The sequence below is a fragment of the Mizuhopecten yessoensis genome, unplaced genomic scaffold (genome assembly GCF_002113885.1).
Source record: "Mizuhopecten yessoensis strain PY_sf001 unplaced genomic scaffold, ASM211388v2 scaffold1749, whole genome shotgun sequence".
In the NCBI taxonomy this organism is placed as follows: domain Eukaryota; kingdom Metazoa; phylum Mollusca; class Bivalvia; order Pectinida; family Pectinidae; genus Mizuhopecten; species Mizuhopecten yessoensis.
The window spans coordinates 47,957-66,553 of NW_018404202.1; the positions used below are offsets into that span (position 1 = coordinate 47,957).

General features: G+C 38.5%; 1 protein-coding gene across 3 annotated transcripts in view; it reads left to right on the forward strand.

Moving 5' to 3' along the window:
• The window catches only part of LOC110440243 (DNA polymerase theta-like), a 56,471-nt gene that overhangs the window by 33,887 nt on the left and 3,987 nt on the right, over positions 1–18,597 (forward strand). For 2 of the 3 annotated variants that reach the window (XM_021483194.1, XM_021483201.1), the window contains exons 16-26: positions 229–472; positions 795–4,378; positions 5,063–5,317; positions 5,878–6,012; positions 8,021–8,320; positions 9,427–9,639; positions 10,676–10,803; positions 13,794–14,160; positions 14,564–14,746; positions 16,264–16,448; positions 17,019–17,130. In XM_021483194.1, coding sequence (XP_021338869.1) covers positions 229–472; positions 795–4,378; positions 5,063–5,317; positions 5,878–6,012; positions 8,021–8,320; positions 9,427–9,639; positions 10,676–10,803; positions 13,794–14,160; positions 14,564–14,746; positions 16,264–16,448; positions 17,019–17,130 — 5,706 coding nt within the window. Of the gene's footprint in view, positions 1–228; positions 473–794; positions 4,379–5,062; positions 5,318–5,877; positions 6,013–8,020; positions 8,321–9,426; positions 10,025–10,675; positions 10,804–13,793; positions 14,161–14,563; positions 14,747–16,263; positions 16,449–17,018; positions 17,131–18,597 lie in introns of those variants that run through there. The other variant, XM_021483210.1, reaches the window with a different exon arrangement.

The window sequence follows — 18,597 nt, forward strand, 5'->3', positions numbered from 1 at the left end:
CTGTAACATTAAGTTTGACTCCTGTCCTGTGTACTGACAGGTATGGTGACGGTGTTCTGTGCCAGGCTGTAACATTAAGTTTGACTCCTGTCCTGTGTACTGACAGGTATGGTGACGGTATTCTGTAACATTAAGTTTGACTCCTGTCCTGTGTACTGACAGGTATGGTGACGGGGTTCTGTGCCAGGCTGTAACATTAAGTTTGACTCCTGTCCTGTGTACTGACAGGTATGGTGACGGTGTTCTGTGCCAGGCTTGGATGGCACAACTTAGAGCTCATACTCTCACAGTTCCAACACCGTCTGACCTTTGGTGTGCAGCGAGAACTATGCGACCTTGTCCGACTGACGCTGCTGAACGGACAGCGAGCTCGTGTGCTGTTTAATGCAGGTTTTCACACAGTGGCTTCACTAGTTAGTGCTGCTCCTGCTGATGTTGAAGCAGTTCTGAAAAGTTCTTCACCATTTCAGAGGTAAAATATCACATTTGTGTGAAATGATATGTGAATAATTGAACAATTTTGCTTCTAACATTTTCCCTATTCCTGAAATATTTCTAAAACTTGGAAAATAATTTATGATCATAAAAAGAATTCTGTAGAGTATATGATCATATTAATGAAATCAAACACTGACGCATGTTCACATCTTAAGTTAAATACGATAGCAAAAATATTCAACTTTTCTTGAATTTCCATTAGTTGGAGGATTCAGTGTTCAGTAAATAGTGAAATTTTGGGTCGTCTTCGACATTTAGTTAATTAAAAGCCAGCATGAATAATTGTAATTTTATAGCAACAAGAAGCAGGAAAATGAAACAGAATGGGAGGCTGAACAACGACGCAAATCTCGCTGTATCTGGCTAACAGGGAGGAAGGGTGTGACTGAAGAGGAGGCCGCCCTCGCCATCATAGCAGAGGCCAAATCTGTGATTCAGGAGGAGCTTGGGGGACTAGGCATACAATGGAGAGACAACCAGGAGTTGGAGTCTGGTGAAAGAGGGGCGGGGTCTAGTGACAATGACACCGAGCAGGGTGATGGAGGGACACAGCCTATAAACAAAAGTGTGGATAATTCATCTGATACAAATACTCGGGTTCAGATTGATTCAAGGAACTCACAGTCTAACATTAATATATCAAACCACAGTGATAGGTCTGTCATCATTGGTCCAGGACGAGGCGGAAGGACAACAAGACCTCGTACAAAATATAGGCGGTCAATCAACCGGTCAAATATAAGTCTCACAAGTAAAGGGAACGGATCTCCAATACAACACCAGTCGGTAAAGGTCAGTCCGCAGTGTAGGGATCAACACAAGACTATGGACCTACAGGTCATAGTCAGTCCTCCAGGCAAAGCTGTGATAAGGTCAAGGTCAAAACCTATCTCCATTCAAGGTCATTTAAAGGACAGTGCTATAGAAAAAGTAGTCACATCCAGGAATTCTATTTGTGCCTTGACAAATAATCAAGTCGGCCATATTTCTAACGGTGCTAGTCAAATGAAATCTGTGATAGGAAATTCTGTGTATGAATTACGGAGCACTACCCCATCGGTGGATTCTGATGATGATGAAAATTCAATTAAACATGTTACTGTATCACAGTCGGAGCCCTATGACTGTGGACAGCGGACGATATCAGTCTCCGACGATAGATTTAAACCTTCTATGGGAGGAAGTGTGAATATTCAGCATTCCATGAAGACAACATCTAAAACTGTAATTTCACAAAAGGAACAAGACTCTACAAAGACACTACCAAACCCCGTTGTTGTAGAAGTTGACATCCACGCTGGTACCTCTGTGTCCAGTTGTACCGAAACACTCGGTAGTGTTGGGACTGGGAAACAGTCAACTAGTCCAATTAAGTTTGATCAGATCATTGATGACATGAGCTTTACATTTGATGATTCTTTTGGCTTGTCTGGCCTTACAGGAAAGGAGGTCAAAGGTCCTGAGAAGGCTGATAAAGCACAGATGAATGATCTTGACACTATCAATAATGAGATTGTGTGTACAGAATCTCCACAGCTTGGAGATGGTGATTGTGATGAGGGGGTAGACAGTATAGAGGTCCCGTCACAAGTGGGGGGAAGGTCTGATTCTGGTGAAAAAAATACCAAAGTTAAAAATTCAGTAACATTTTACCCAGGATCCTCCGCAAGCAATGCCACCACCACAACAGCAGACTCTGTGTCGGCACACAAACATTCCAGGGACATTCAAAACACACAGAATGAGTTTGCTGATAGTTTTGAGCTGGATACACAGACAGATTTTATGATGCGAAATGTTTCTGAGACTCGGGGTTGTAAAAATGAATCTCTTACCACTAGAAGTGTTCACAAGGGAGACAACTCTCCTCCTCTTTATTCTGAGGATCTAGCCAGTGGTGAAATGTTAGAGGGTAGGAAACCTGACAGGAAATCAGATAGAAAAATGTGTAACAGGGACGTGGAGGATTCACACAGCAATAATGGAAGGGACAGAAAAGAACAGATGTCTGAGACTGCCAATGCTGTGAATATAGGACATGTTAGCAGGCAAAAGGATTCCATACAAAGCTCTTACATACAAAACCCTGTGATTGTTCATAAAAAAGTCTCTGTAATTGATTGTATTCAAGGTCCTTTGACTGACAATTCTCTACATGATGTGTCGATGGAGTTAATTGCAGCCAGTAACTTTGATGACAGACGATTTGGTTATGCTGAGGAGGATGCATTTGAATTGACTGGAAATGAAATATCTAATAGTTCATATGGTGATCTACGTATTGTTCCTCCTAATGTTGTTAGAAATACTTCCCCTGTACAGAGAACAAGGAAAGGGGCCCCTCCACAGGGTCAACTGACACAGGACTTGGTTTTAGCTTTGGAAATGAGTGATTCATTTAGCTGCACTGCTGCTTTGGCTGTGGAAGTAGAGCAAAGTAGCAAAAATTGTATAGGGTCAGGGGTCAACAATAGTGATTCGAAACCTATGGGGTCAGGGGTCAACAATAGTGATTCAAAACCTATGGGGTCAGGGGTCAACAATAGTGATTCAAAACCTATGGGATCAGGGGTCAACAATAGTGATTCAAAACCTATGGGGTCAGGGGTCAACAATAGTGATTTGAAACCTATGGGGTCAGGGTTCAACAAAAGTGATTCGAAACCTATGGGGTCAGGGGTCAACAAAAGTGATTCAAAACCTATGGGGTCAGGGGTCAACAATAGTGATTTGAAACCTGTGAGGTCAGGGGTCAACAATAGTGATTCAAAACCTATGGGATCAGGGGTCAACAATAGTGATTCAAAACCTATGGGGTCAAGGGTCAACAATAGTGATTTGAAACCTATGGGGTCAGGGTTCAACAATAGTGATTTGAAACCTATGGGGTCAGGGGTCAGCAATATTGATTCCAAACCCATAGGATCAGGAGTCAGCAATAGTGACCCAAAATGTACAGGTTCTGGAGTCAGGAATAATGACTTGAAAACCAAAAGGACTGTAGCTAGCAATTGTGTTCCAAAATCAAATGGGGTCAGGATTAAGGATCGCAAGCCTGAAAGCGTGCAGTGTGAATCTGTAGATGTTGTACAGATTTGTGATCGGGAAAATGAAATTGATAGCATGGATGAGTCTCTCACGATTTCTATGGTGGAGAAAGCTTTAGAGATAAACATGGTGGAAAATACAGAAAAAGACATGTTTAATGGCTATACACAAACTGTACCCAACAATACGGAAAATAACAACCCACAGCTAGATACTGTAGTAAAACCAGTAGCATTTCTTAAAACCCGGTGTGAAACAGCTGGTGTCAGTTCATGTACAGACAAAAATACAAGTGTTGAACAAAACAAGATCAACAAATTGTCAAATGCTCAGCCAACCCATCAAAAGAAATCTGTGTCAATTACTAGCAGTCACAAACACCTGAGTCCAGGGACCCTCAACTTCCTAAACAGTATGTGTGAGTCAGGCTCAGTGTCTAACGGGACAAACAACAGAAAACCAACAGGTTCTGTACAGTCTGAGAAAAAATCTGCTTCTATAACAAACAATATATGCCTGTCGTCAGATGCTGGCCTTGAAGACAGTGTGAGGATTACTAGGTCTGCTCGTAAACGTCGGAGCACAGAGAAAGGTGAAGCTGATAAGTCCAAGAAACAGGTCACTTCTGGTTCTGGTGAAAAGGAGGACTCAATACAGAACCTGAGCACAAACAGTGACTGTTTACCTCCAACACCCCCGCCTACCAACTGTATGTCTCCTCACATGTCTCTGAGGAAAGTAACACCTCTGAAACCCAGAACGCCACGGCGGGGGAAGGCCAGCCAGAAACTTGACCTGTGTGTCGGTACAAGAAAGCCAAACAGTTCTAAAGGTATGTTATGTCCGGTAGATAGGTCACTGTTGATCATTTCTACATGTGACGGCAGTCACCACTCTTTAAAAGTAAACCCAAATTGTTTTAAATAGTATGAAATATATACACTTTAGTTATAACAGCGGAGTGTAATACCAGAGAGGAAATAATTCTGAACAGAAGCAATTTCAACTCAAAATTGGATACTCCAGGTATGTCATGGTTTTACAAAATAAAAATCTGGAGATGGAGATGAATATATTACAGTAACATGTTTGTTTTTGCCCTTAGGTATGTAAAGGCTATGTAACCAATCTTACCCAAGCTGATACAATGATCAGGGTCTGCATAAAAGGCAGTAGCTGTTTATACAATCACATTCAATCATGGTATACAGTGATTGGGCATAGTAAGAGTAAGAAGCCTGTTTGAAGTTCAGTATCATATGTCAAGGTTATTGGTAAAAGCTATAATTTTGCTCAATATGACTTAGAACACAAACGGTGTAAAGGCCGTACATGTGTGTCCAATCCCATTTAAATTAGGAAAAGTTAATAATCTTTGAATAGGATAAACATCTTAGAAATTCAAGGACAGGTAAAGGTCATTGGTGAAATCTATGATCAGACTTGGTTTAGTCTGCACTATCTAGAATCCACCTCCAAATACGGTAAGAGTCCAATGACTGATTTCCGTTTTCAGACAGTGATCTCCATCCCTGCGACCCCCCTAATGTGGTGTATGAGGAACGCCTGCCTGTGATTGACCCTAACGACAGTGGTATACCCTGTACTCAGGCCAGCTTCACCATTGTGGACGTTTGTGCTGACCGCCGCTTGTTTGACACCTTCATCAAGGAGTGGGCTACAAAGAGCTACTACACTTTGTCGGTGGCTTGCGAGAACCGGCCACTGACGCCAGTGGCTGGTGGTGGCATTGGTGGCAACTTTGGTGCGCGTAAGTTTTATGACATCAGGACAAAGTAATTACAAGCAAACATTAACACTGATTCAATGTATTTTATGATTTCAGATGATTTAAAATAACAACAGTCCTGTTATAGATTTATATTAAAGGTTTTTGGAATTGTCCCATATGATAACTAAGAAGTGAGTTGACTTGTTGGTAAGTTTTACAGGTTGTAAACAAAACAGTCCTCCTGTTTGCTATAGTAAAGGCATTTAAATAATAGAAGTCCTTCATTATGATCTACCAGACTTTTTTTATATCAAAAGTATGGAAACGGAATGATATGGCTACGTCTTATACTCTCAGTTCCAATGTCTGGTTCATTCACTTTATTGGTGATTATACATTGATATCTGATGTCACAAGCCATACAAGATGATACTTTATTTGACTGTTTTGCCAATGTATTTGAGGAAAACCCTGTACGATAACTCACCGGGTACATCGTAGATGTTATCCATGGTTGATGGTTGTGATGTCATTCATGGATGATGTACATCGTTTACATTGTAATAACTTGTCTTTAACATTGTTTTGTTACCATACAGCTGGGTCACGAGATAAAGGTGGTGTAGTGGATGGACTGGAGGTGGAGGGGGCGGAGCTTGTAGTGGTGGGCGTGGCTATCTGCTGGGAGAACAGGGATGCGTACTATGTCGCCCTCACTAAAGAAAACTCTGATTGTGAGCACTATTAAGATCTTGCATGATCTATACTCTGTGATAGCAAACAGTGAACTGAAACATTATCAAATAAATGTGATTGTTGGAATGTTGTACTAGATTATGGATATTAGGCCAAAAAAAATTGATGACATGGTTCTCAGCCCCGCGCGCATTTCATTTTAGGGCACTGCATCGCTGATTTTATTGTGAAAGTAATAACAAAAAATCATGAATGCATGAATCATGTATACAACTGATGGTAAGCTGTTATCTACATAGTATACAACTGATTGTAAGCTGTTATCTACATAGCATACAACTGATGGTAAGCTGTTATCTACATCGTATACAAATGATGGTAAGCTGTTATCTACATGGTATACAACTGATGGTAAGCTGTTATCTCCATAGTATACAACTGATGGTAAGCTGTGATCTACTGTTATCTACATAGTGTACAACTGATGGTAAGCTTTTATCTACATAGTATGCAACTGATGGTAAGCTGTTATCTACATGGTATACAACTGATGGTAAGCTGTTATCCACATAGTATACAACTGATGGTAAGCTGCTATCTACTGTTATCTACATAGTATACAAATGATGGTAAGCTGTTATCTATATAGTATACAAGTGACGATAAGCTGTTATCTACATAGTATACATCTGATGGTAAGCTGTGATCTACATAGTATACAACTGATGGTAACCTGTTATCTACTGTTATCTACATAGTATCCAACTGATGGTAAGCTGTTATCTACATGGTATACAACTGATGGTAAGCTGTTATCCACTGTTATCTACATAGTATACAACTGATTGTAAGCTGTTATCTACATAGCATACAACTGATGGTAAGCTGTTATCTAAATAGTATACAACTGATGATAAGCCGTTATCTACATAGTATACAACTGATGGAAAGCTGTTATCTACTGTTATCTACATAATATACAACTGATGATAAGCTGTTATCTACTGTTATCTACATAATATACAACTGATGGTAAGCTGTTATCTTCTGTTATCTACATAGTATACAACTGATAGTAAGCTGTTATCTACTGTTAACTACATAGTATACAACTGATGGTAAGCTTTTATCTACATAGTATACAACTGATGGTACGCTGTTATCTACTGTTATCTACATAGTGTACAACTGATGGTAAGCTTTTATCTACTGTTATCTACATAGTATACAACTTATGGTAAGCTGTTATCTACATAGTATAAAACTGATGGTAAGCTGTTATCTATATAGTATACAATTGATGATAAGCTGTTATCTACATAGTATATAACTTATGATAAGCTGTTATCTACATAGTGTACAACTGATGGTAAGCTGTTATCTACAGAGTATAAAACTGATGGTAAGCTGTTATCTACATATTATACAACTGAGGGTAAGCTGTTATCTACTGTTATCTACGTAGTATACAACTGATGGTAAGCTGTTAACTACTGTTATCTACATAGTATACAACTAATGGTAAGCTGTTATCTATATAGTATACAAGTGATGATAAGCTGTTACCTACATAGTATACAACTTATGATAAGCTGTTATCTACATAGTATACATCTGATGGTAAGCTGTTATCTACTGTTACCTACATAGTATACAACTGATGGTAAGCTATTATCTACATAGTATACAACTGATGATAAGCTGTTATCTACATTGTATACAACTGATGGTAAGCTGTTATCTACATAGTATACAACTGATGGTAAGCTGTTATCTATATAGTATACAAGTGATGATAAGCTGTTATCTACATAGTATACAACTTATGATAAGCTGTTATCTACATAGTATACAACTGATGGTAAGCTGTTATCTACATAGTACTTCCATTAAGAATGATTTTTTCATTATATATGTCATATAAAAGATTTATGATGAGATTTATGAAGTATATATTGTTGTATATATATACCTACAAGTGAGTTGTGATCCAAACAGATGTTTGCCCGTCCTATAGCCAGTTTTTGGTTTTATGTTGACCTTTAGGTGACCTTGACGACAGCCTAACCCCACCGCCCATGGATACCAGTATCACTATAGAGACACGACTAAGTGGCCTACAGTCTGTTCTAGAGCAGGGTGTCTGTGGGGAGGAGCTGGTCAATATTGCCATGTTTGATGTGAAAGCCTCGTACTGTGTGCTAGTAAGGAGCTGTGGTATTGCCCCTAGGGGCCGATTCCAGGACCCAAAAGTCGCCTGTTGGTTGATGGACCCAGGGGCCAAAGAAAAGAACCTACATAGAATGGTCACCAACTACCTACCCACTGAAGTGCCTTTGTTAGAGGGTCAGTTCACACAGAAATACATCTTCTAAATGGTCAATACACAAAATTAGCATCACTGATTATGAGAGTACAAGAACTTTGGTCGAGGTTTCCTTTTCTGGCCCTATAATCTTTTATGATCAATCTGTGATACATGTAGAGAAACAAATCTTTGCATTGTTTCATTTCTGACTTCACGTAATGAAACACTTTAAATCTGTTCTCATGAACAATGAATCTTATTGTCATTGGAATTCCTCATAGAAGATCAGAGCAGATGACTTTGGGTAATGAAAATTCCTAAGAAATATGTAAGACTTGTTCATGCCTTGGGGTGTAGGCTAGGGTTGTTATTGAAAAGGTCAGATTTCTTCAATTTTGAAATCCTTAGCGGGTGATTTCCCAGTTCTACACCCCTGGGTATGAAACAGTATTATCATCCATTCCATACATCTGAATTAGCTCAGAAACCGTGAACAGGCATTCTGGCTACAATTTTGTAAAGTAACAGCAACAAACTAGTCAGAAAGTTTAGGATATCACACTTTATAAAGCACAGAAAATGAATCCAAACTTTCTGACCTATGTGTAAAGAACTAATTAGTTTCTATTTCATCAGCAGTCTCTTAATTTAAAAAAAAATTGTGATGCATGCATCATTTTTATCCCATTGTGTCATTAAGGAATTTGAATGCTGTATACACTGTGATCTTGTATCTCCTTTTCTATGTATTACATCAACAATATTAACTTTGTATTCCCAGAGTTATTTCTCTGTATATCTACGTGTATCTACTTCAGCAGCCTCGGTATAATATCAACAGTATTAACTTACTGTATATCTACGTGTATGTTGTGATCAGGTCTACATTGGTTATCTCCCCTCCCTCTAGGTATAGGTGGTGGAGTGGGCTTCAGCAGCCTCGGTATGATATCAACAGTATTAACTTACTGTATATCAACGTGTATGTTGTAATCAGGTCTACATTGGTTATCTCCCCTTCCTCTAGGTATAGGTGGAGAAGTGGGCTTCAGCAGCCTCGGTATGATATCAACAGTATAAACTTACTGTATATCAATGTGTATGTTGTAATCAGGTCTACATTGGTTATCTCCCCTCCCTCCAGGTATAGGTGGTGGAGTGGGCTTCAGCAGCCTAGGTATGACCCCACAGAACCCGGGGTCGGGACGTTTCCGGGCCACTACGGAGGCAGTGCTCACCCTACACCTGATGGACTACTTGCGGGCCTGTCTCCATAAGGAGGGTCTCCACCAGGCCTTTCAGAGGGTCGAGATGCCCTCCATTGTCACTCTGGCTAGGATGCAACTCAACGGCTTCGGTAGGTGATGATGACTGTGGAGGAAGCACTGGAAGTCATATAAATATTCTGTGATCCAGGTCCTATGCAGACAAACATTAATATTATGATAGAAAGTGTACTCGAGATATTTATTGTAATGAAGGACTCTTCCAGATATAAGTAATATTATTAATGTATAAATAATTATATTTGTGTTAATGTCAAAGTAAAACAAAGAAATAGTACAAACAGTTATTTCACCCACTAAAACTGAACAGCCTATAGTGCCAATGTCTTTGATACTACAACAACAAAAGGAACAATCAGTTTCAATCTTAGACATATCCTTAGCATTTATCACATGTTCATTATTTATCAGGAGGACGCCGGGCTCGTGACCGAAGGGTTGCTGGTTCGAGTCACATCACAGCACTGTGTTGTATCTTTGAGCAGGATACGTTACTCCGCTTGTTCCAGTCTACTCAGATGTAAATTAGTGTGTGGTTAGGCAGTGCTAGAATTGTAGAATGCTAGCTGTTCGCGCCGAAATGGCAGCACCGGCTGTATGCTACCCAGGGAGGTGAGAAAGATATTGGCTGGTTGCACCGGCTCTACAACCACGGATAATAATTTGTGAACCGCTTTGAGACGACCTATGAACTAGGTTGTGATAAAGCAGTATATAAGAGCCTCAAATTATTCATGATTATTTTTTATTATTGGCATTGTGAAGAAATGTGGGGGGAAAACAAACATTTTTCAAGTTCATGCTTAAACCCATAATTTTATCGAACTTTTTTTTATTCAATTTATGTATAAGCACGCATTGAACATCATCTGGCATTATTAGTACAAAAGTTATAGATTGAATTATAATTGAAGCTAAATATTGTTGCCCCCCACCCCCACCCCCAAAAAAACCCGTGTAATTTCAGCAAATTCTTTGCCATTCTGAAAGAGAAATAGTTATAACTGTTGACATAGTTGATCATAACCATCAAACTTTGATGCTACAAAATCAACAGCAATATACGATACAGAATGACAGTATTTAGTTATGTTCACATATGATCAGGTTTCAGTGAGGTGGAATGTGAGAGTCAACAGAGCGTTATGACGGCTAAACTGACGGCTCTGGAGGAGCAGGCGTACCAACTAGCTGGACATCCCTTCTCACTGACCAGTACAGAGGACGTAGCTCAGGTATAGAGACAGCCTCTAAACTACTCAAAGTAGACCTGATCAAATGGATTACAGTTACAATGTACTTGTAACACAGTTATCTAGATTGTAACACCTTGATCTAGATTGTCACAAAACGATTTAGAATGTAAACACCATAATCTAGATTGAAACACCTTGATCTAGATTGTAACACCTTAATCTAGATTGTAATACCATGATCTAGCTTGTAACTAAACGATTTAGATTGAAATACCATGATCTACATTGTAACACTACGATCAAGATTGCAACACCATATTATAGATTATAATACAGGACGATGTAACATGATCAAGATTGTTACACCATGTTCAAGATTGTAACACCATGATCAAGATTGTAACACCATGATCAAGATTGTAACACCATGTTCAAGATTGTAAAACCATGATCAAGATTGTAACACCATGATCAAGATTGTAACACCATGATCAAGATTATAACACCATGATCAAGATTGTTACACCATGATCAATATTGTAACACCATGATCAAGATTATAACACCATGATCAAAATTCTAACACCATATTCTAGATTCTAGATTATAACACCATGATCAAGATTGCAACACCATATTCTAGATTGCAACATCATGATCTAGATTGTAACACCTTGATATAGATTGTTACACCATGATCAAGATTGTAACACCATGTTCTAGATTGTTACACCATGTTCAAGGTTGTAACACCATATTCTAGATCATAAGTTACACCATGCTAGACATTTGCTGTAATAATATGCTTTAGATTGTTTCTGCAAAACAACACCCAATTGATAAACTTGGGCCTGCTATGTTAACTTAATACCATCCTTGATTTAAAACTATATTTTAATGGATTGTATCTGATTAACAAGGGGAGTAACTCTGTTTATCCTACATGTGCATTGCAATATTTGTGAAGCATGATTACAATATAATTTCAAAACTTCAATTTCAATTTTAAGGAGAAGCTTGCTGAACTGGTGCTCACTTTCCCATATGAAATCATTATAAATAAACTGACTTACTAGGAACAGAAAGTATGCTAATATATTGCAATAGTCCCTAAATATTGTTACATATCTATATATAAAAATTTGTTTGCAAATAGTGATGGGCTGATAATTGATTATAATCGAAAATTGATCGGTTTTGCCCTTTCCGATTTCTATTATCAATTACAAATTCCATAATCGATATAATCGGTTCATCTTTGTTTTCATTTCTTTCATGAAATTAAAGTGTTAAATGTTTTCAATGTAAATTTGTGCATTGAAAGTCTTATATTTAAAACTGCATAAAAATTGCTTGAAATTCATTCGGTATTAAAGAACAAAACACAGTGTACACCTTGTCTATTGATCTTATGGTAGTGTTCTCCCTTTATTTTGGTATTCTTTCCTATGAAATTATAACCGATTATGCAATCGATCATCCTTCGGTTTGCTAATTCTAATTACAAGCCGATTATGATTTTAACCCGATTGCTCATCACTACACAACATACCAAAAATAGCGTCCGCACATCGTCCACAAATGGTGCATACAACTGCGATTGTCGTTTGCCCCGTTGTGCGCTTTCTGCATAAATGTGCGATTTGGTACAATGGGTTGATCAATGTTACGAAATGAGAAATATCTGGAAGGCTCGTAAGGAATAAGGAACACTGTATATATAAATTGCTCATCAAATTAATTAGGACTATGTTTAATTTTACAATGCGTGTTACACAGCATAACAGTGACTGTTAGACTGTCAAGAATGGGTTTGGTTCCCAGGTAACAGAACAGGTACATGAGCAAAGTGGCAATGTTTACATTTGTACCTGTATATGGGACCATGTCCATATGTGTTATAATCTTACATGTGTCGATTTGGGTCGTTTTATATAGATAGAAAGATCAGCTTAAATATGAAGCTAGAATATAGAAACATGCTTAAATAATCAATTTATGTATTTAAACATGAAATTGCATATATCGTTAAAACCCTATATATCGTTAAACCTTATATATCGTTAAACCGTATATATCGTTAAACCCTATATATCGTTAAAACCCTATATATCGTTAAACCCTATATATCGTTAAACCGTATATATCGTTAAAACCCTATATATCCTTAAACCGTATATATCGTTAAGCCATTTCTCAGTTAACATCAACCACGATAGTCATCGCACAACGTTCGTCCATCGTCCGCACAAATGTGCGCAAGCAATAATCGTCTAGATTTTTATTATTCGCACATTAAACTTCTCGATCAGTGTGATCGTTACATTGTTACAATGTTGTATCTGTACTATAATGTTTCAATGATTTATTATTACCTTCACAGGGGCAAGTGGTTTATTAATCCCTTCACAGGGGCAAGTGGTTTATTAATCCCTTCACAGGGGCAAGTGGTTTATTAATACCTTCACAGGGGCAAGTGGTTTATTATTACCTTCATAGGGGCAAGTGGTTTATTAATCCCTTCACAGGGGCAAGTAGTTTTTTAATACCTTCACAGGGGCAAGTGGTTTATTAATACCTTCACAGGGGCAAGTGGTTTATTATTCCCTTCACAGGGGCAAGTGGTTTATTATTACCTTCACAGGGTCAAGTGGTTTATTATTCCCTTCACAGGGGCAAGTGGTTTATTAAACCCTTCACAGGGGCAAGTGGTTTATTAATACCTTCACAGGGGCAAGGATAAACCTGCTGTAACCCACTAGACGTTGTAACAGTCGACTGAGATGGCTTCACCGTGCAGAGTTAGGGTTTTCTTCAATCTAATTAAAACAAAATCTTAATTCCACTCTGATACTCTTCACTCAACGTAGAGTATTGGATTGGAATAAAAGATTTCATTTTGATCAGGTTGTTGATTTCTGTATTGCCTTCTTTGTAGTGAACAGTACTGTAGAAACCAAGCTGATCTGCCTGAACTGTCACAGTGATGTCCATGTTATACATTGCAACCATGTTTGAACTGTTTATAGGTCTTGTTCATTGAGTTACAACTTCCACCAAATGGTGACCCGAGCAGTGTGGGTCAAGTCCAGCTCCCGAGAAAGGCCCCTGCTACTCGACGAGGCCATCAGAAACCCCAATTCAGCACTTCTAAGGAAGTGTTGGAGAAGTTGAAAAAGCTGCATGATCTGCCGGGCCTGGTGCTGGAGTGGAGAAGGATCAGCAATGCCCTGACCAAGGTGGTGTTCCCCCTACAGAAGGAGAAAGTCCATGTATCCCATCTAAACATGCATCGCATCTTCAGTGATTGTCAGGTCCACACTGCCACTGGTAGGGTCAGCATGGCTGATCCGAACCTACAAAACATTCCTAAGGACTTTGAGATTTCTCTCCCAGGTAAGAAACTCCATAAACAGTAGGCCTTATAATGAGAAACAATTATCAACACTCCTGTGAGAAACAGTTGTGGACGAGCAGGCGGCGGCCGACCTGAGCTTTAGGTTGTGAAATCGTTGTAGACCTTGGCCTTTATATGAGAAAACATTTTTGAACTAAGACCTTAGTGCTGACTTAGTGCTTAGTGCAAAATTTATAATATGTTGTATAACCCCATATTAAATTCACAGAATAACTGGATTTACCTGTTCAGTTTGCTAGTGCAAATCATGATTCTTTATTCTAATTTTTTTCCAAATTAGAGCAAAATGTACAGCATCACGGTAAATTATCTGGGAGTTCATTTCAATACAAAAGAAACAAGTAGTGTTAATGTTTTAATACAGTGTAATATTTTGGCAAGATGTTATTGGTGAAAGCCCACCTGTAAACCAGACAGAATTGAGACAGACAAAAGTTGCTAGAGGCAAGGGAGGTAACTCCAGACTGAGATATTTCACTGGAGGACCTAGGCAGTCTGTATCAGCAGGAAATAGTGGAGCATCCTGGGCCGTCAGCATGAGGCATGCTTTTATACCGTTTACAGGTGAGGGAGTGTAAACATTCTCACCATTCACAGGTAATTAAGAGAGTGTAAAAATTCTAACCATTCACAGGTAAAGGAGTGTAAACATTCTCAACATTCACAGATAAGGGAGTGTGAAAATATTCTCACCATTCATAGGTAAGGAAGTATACAAACTCTCATCATTTACAGGTGAGGTAGTGTAAAAATTCTCACCATTCACAGGTGAAGGAGTTAAAAAGTCAAACCATTCACATGTGAAGGAGTGTAAAAATTCTCACCATTCACAGGTAAGGGAGTGTAAAAATTCTCACCATTCACAGATGAGGGAGTGTAAAAATTCTCACCATTCACAGGTAAGGGAGTGTAAAAATTCTCACCATTCACAGATGAGGGAGTGTAAAAATTCTCACCATTCACAGGTAAGGGAGTGTAAAAATTCTCACCATTCACAGATGAGGGAGTGTAAAAATTCTCACCATTCACAGGTAAGGGAGTGTAAAAATTCTCACCATTCACAGATGAGGGAGTGTAAAAATTCTCACCATTCACAGGTAAGGGAGTGTAAAAATTCTCACCATTCACAGATGAGGGAGTGTAAAAATTCTCACCATTCACAGGTAAAGGAGTTAAAAAGTCAAACCATTCACATGTGAAGGAGTGTAAAAATTCTCACCATTCACAGGTAAGGGAGTTTAAAAATTCTCACCATTCACAGATGAGGGAGTGTAAAAATTCTCACCATTCACAGGTAAAGGAGTGTAACATTTCTCATCATACACTGGTTTGTGAGTGTAAATATTCTCACCATTCACAGGTAAGGGAGTGTAAAAATTCTCATTATTCACAAGTGAAATAGTGTTTGTGAAGTCTATATTCATTACATGTCAATATACTTTGTTTTGTCAATATACTTTGTTTTGTCGTATCTACTGCAGTTTAGTGTTATGATGGTGGAAGGATTTTCAGACTTCGATTTCATTTGAAAATTAAGGATTATATAAGTTACTGTAAAATAGATGATATTGACATAATCTAGATCAATAGTAATGTACGTCATACTTTATGTTGTTTCTTTAAAGTCGTGTATTGTGTGAAGACAAACAAACAAGACCACAACATACCAACTGATATCTATATTGAATGTTACTGTAACAATGGAAATTATGTAAAGCAAGATAAATAGGTCTACATGTTTTTGTTTGCATTTTCGATTCCATTTGCCTAGAACAACCAATCAGTTTCAGAATGAATTGTCCTGTAAATTAGACAACAGAGAAAAATATCTAAATATTATAAAATACTAGACAACAGAGTAAAAAGATCTAAATATTATAAAATACTAGACAACAGAGAAAAAATATCTAACTATTATAAAATACTAGACAACAGAGAAAAAATATCTAACTATTATAAAATACTAGACAACAGAGAAAAAATATCTAACTATTATAAAATACTAGACAACAGAGAAGAAATCCTCTAATATTCTGTAAAGAAGCCTTCAGTTTCCCCGAGTCCGTTCTTGCTGATTTCAGGCGGAGCGATCTTGGCTGCGGACTACTCACAACTAGAGTTACGAATGATTGCCCACTTGTCAGGTGATGTCAAACTCACACGCATTCTGAACCGGGATGGTGATGTGTTTAAGATGATCGCAGCTCAATGGAAAAGTGTGTCTATTGAGCATGTCACACCCCAACAGAGGCAGCAGGCAAAACAGGTAACTATACCACTTAGAGATGTATACCTTGTAAAATCAGGTGTACTGTCATGTCACACCCCAACAGAGACAGCAGGCAAAACAGGTAACTACACCACTTAGTGATGTATACCTTGTAAAATCAGGTGTACTGTCATGTCACACCCCAACAGAGACAACAGACAAAACAGGTGACTATACCACTTAAAGATGTATACCATGAAAAATCAGGTGTACTGTCATGTCACACCCCAACAGAGACAACAGACAAAACAGGTAACTATACCATTTAGAGATGTATACTGTGTAAAATCAGGTGTACTGTCATGTCACACCCCAACAGAGACAGCAGACAAAACAGGTAACTATACCACTTAGAGATGTATACTGTGTAAAATCAGGTTAGCTGTGTCAAGCATTAAAGTAATGTTTATTAATCTGTAGATGAAAACAATGATGAATCAGGAATAAAATACAGAAGCCATAATTGCTTTTCTAATGATAAATAGCCATCAAAATGTTATCATAAAGCATATGAGGGTCATTAATTGGTTAATAATTAATGTTGCCATTAAATTTAACACGCTATAGGTGTGTTATGGTATGGTGTATGGTATTGGACCCAAGGCCCTGGGAGAACAGCTGGAAGTGGATCAGAATGAGGCTGCTGTATTTATCGAGACGTTCAAATCAAGATATCCAGGTATAAAGCTATTTGTTGTATTTAACAGTGGACCTGTACCACATGTAAGTTGTCCTTTCCTGATGACTAAAATAGCACAGCTTTATTGTTCTGACAAATATCTCTGCATGTAAACAACACAGAATGTCAGATACAGCCGTTTGTGTGGTATTGCTTTATCGCACACCTTCAATAATAGTTATTGGTCTTTATATACCTGTTATAATATCTGCAAAACATTTTTTTATGATATTCCCTGATTGAGTTTTCATTGTGGTCCCTAAAGGATGATTAACAGGTACATAACAATGATGTAGAGGATGGACTAATGACATATGTTATATCAATACAGCCACCAAGGGATACAGATTTGGTCCTATTTTCAGTTGATTTGACTTGAGTTTCAACTAACAGGAAGCTCTAGTTAGATTCTGCTAATACATTCTCTATCACAAACATGTGATACAAGGCTCTGTGTCATAGAGGCACGATCACAGTCAGATGAAATGGGTAGCAACACCTGAAACAGGTCAATCAATTAGCAGCACCTTCAGTGATTTACAGGTAGGGTATCGACACTTGTGTCCTGAACCAGATCAGTTACAGTTAATGGAGATTGTTTTTGAAGGAATGAGTGCGTATCAGTTAAAGGGAATGGAGATTGTTTTTGTAGGTATGAGGACGTATCAGTTACAGGGAATTGTAGGTGTGAGGATGTATCAGTTACAGGAGTTGGAGATTGTTTTTGTAGGTATGAGGACGTATCAGTTACAGGGAATTGTAGGTGTGAGGGCGTATCAGTTACAGGGAATTGTAGGTGTGAGGATGTATCAGTTACAGGGAATTGTAGGTGTGAGGATGTATCAGTCAGGGAATTGTAGGTGTGAGGACGTATCAGATACAGGGAATTGTAGGTATGAGGGCGTATCAGTTACAGGTAATTGTAGGTGTGAGGATGTATCAGTTACAGGGAATTGTAGGTGTGAGGATGTATCAGTTACAGGGAATTGTAGGTATGAGGACGTATTAATTACAGGGAATTGTAGGTATGAGGATGTATCAGTTACAGGGAATTGTAGGTGTGAGGACGTATCAGTTACAGGGAATGGAGATTGTTTTTGTAGGTATGAGGACGAATCAGATACAGGGAATTGTAGGTATGAGGGCGTATCAGTTACAGGGAATTGTAGGTGTGAGGATGTATCAGTTACAGGGAATTGTAGGTGTGAGGACGTATCAGTTACAGGGAATGGAGATTGTTTTTGTAGGTATGAGGACGAATCAGATACAGGGAATTGTAGGTATGAGGGCGTATCAGTTACAGGGAATTGTAGGTGTGAGGATGTATCAGTTACAGGGAATTGTAGGTGTGAGGATGTATCAGTTACAGGGAATTGTAGGTGTGAGGACGTATCAGTTACAGGGAATGGAGATTGTTTTTGTAGGTGTGAGGACGTATCAGTTACAGGGAGTTGTAGGTGTGAGGAT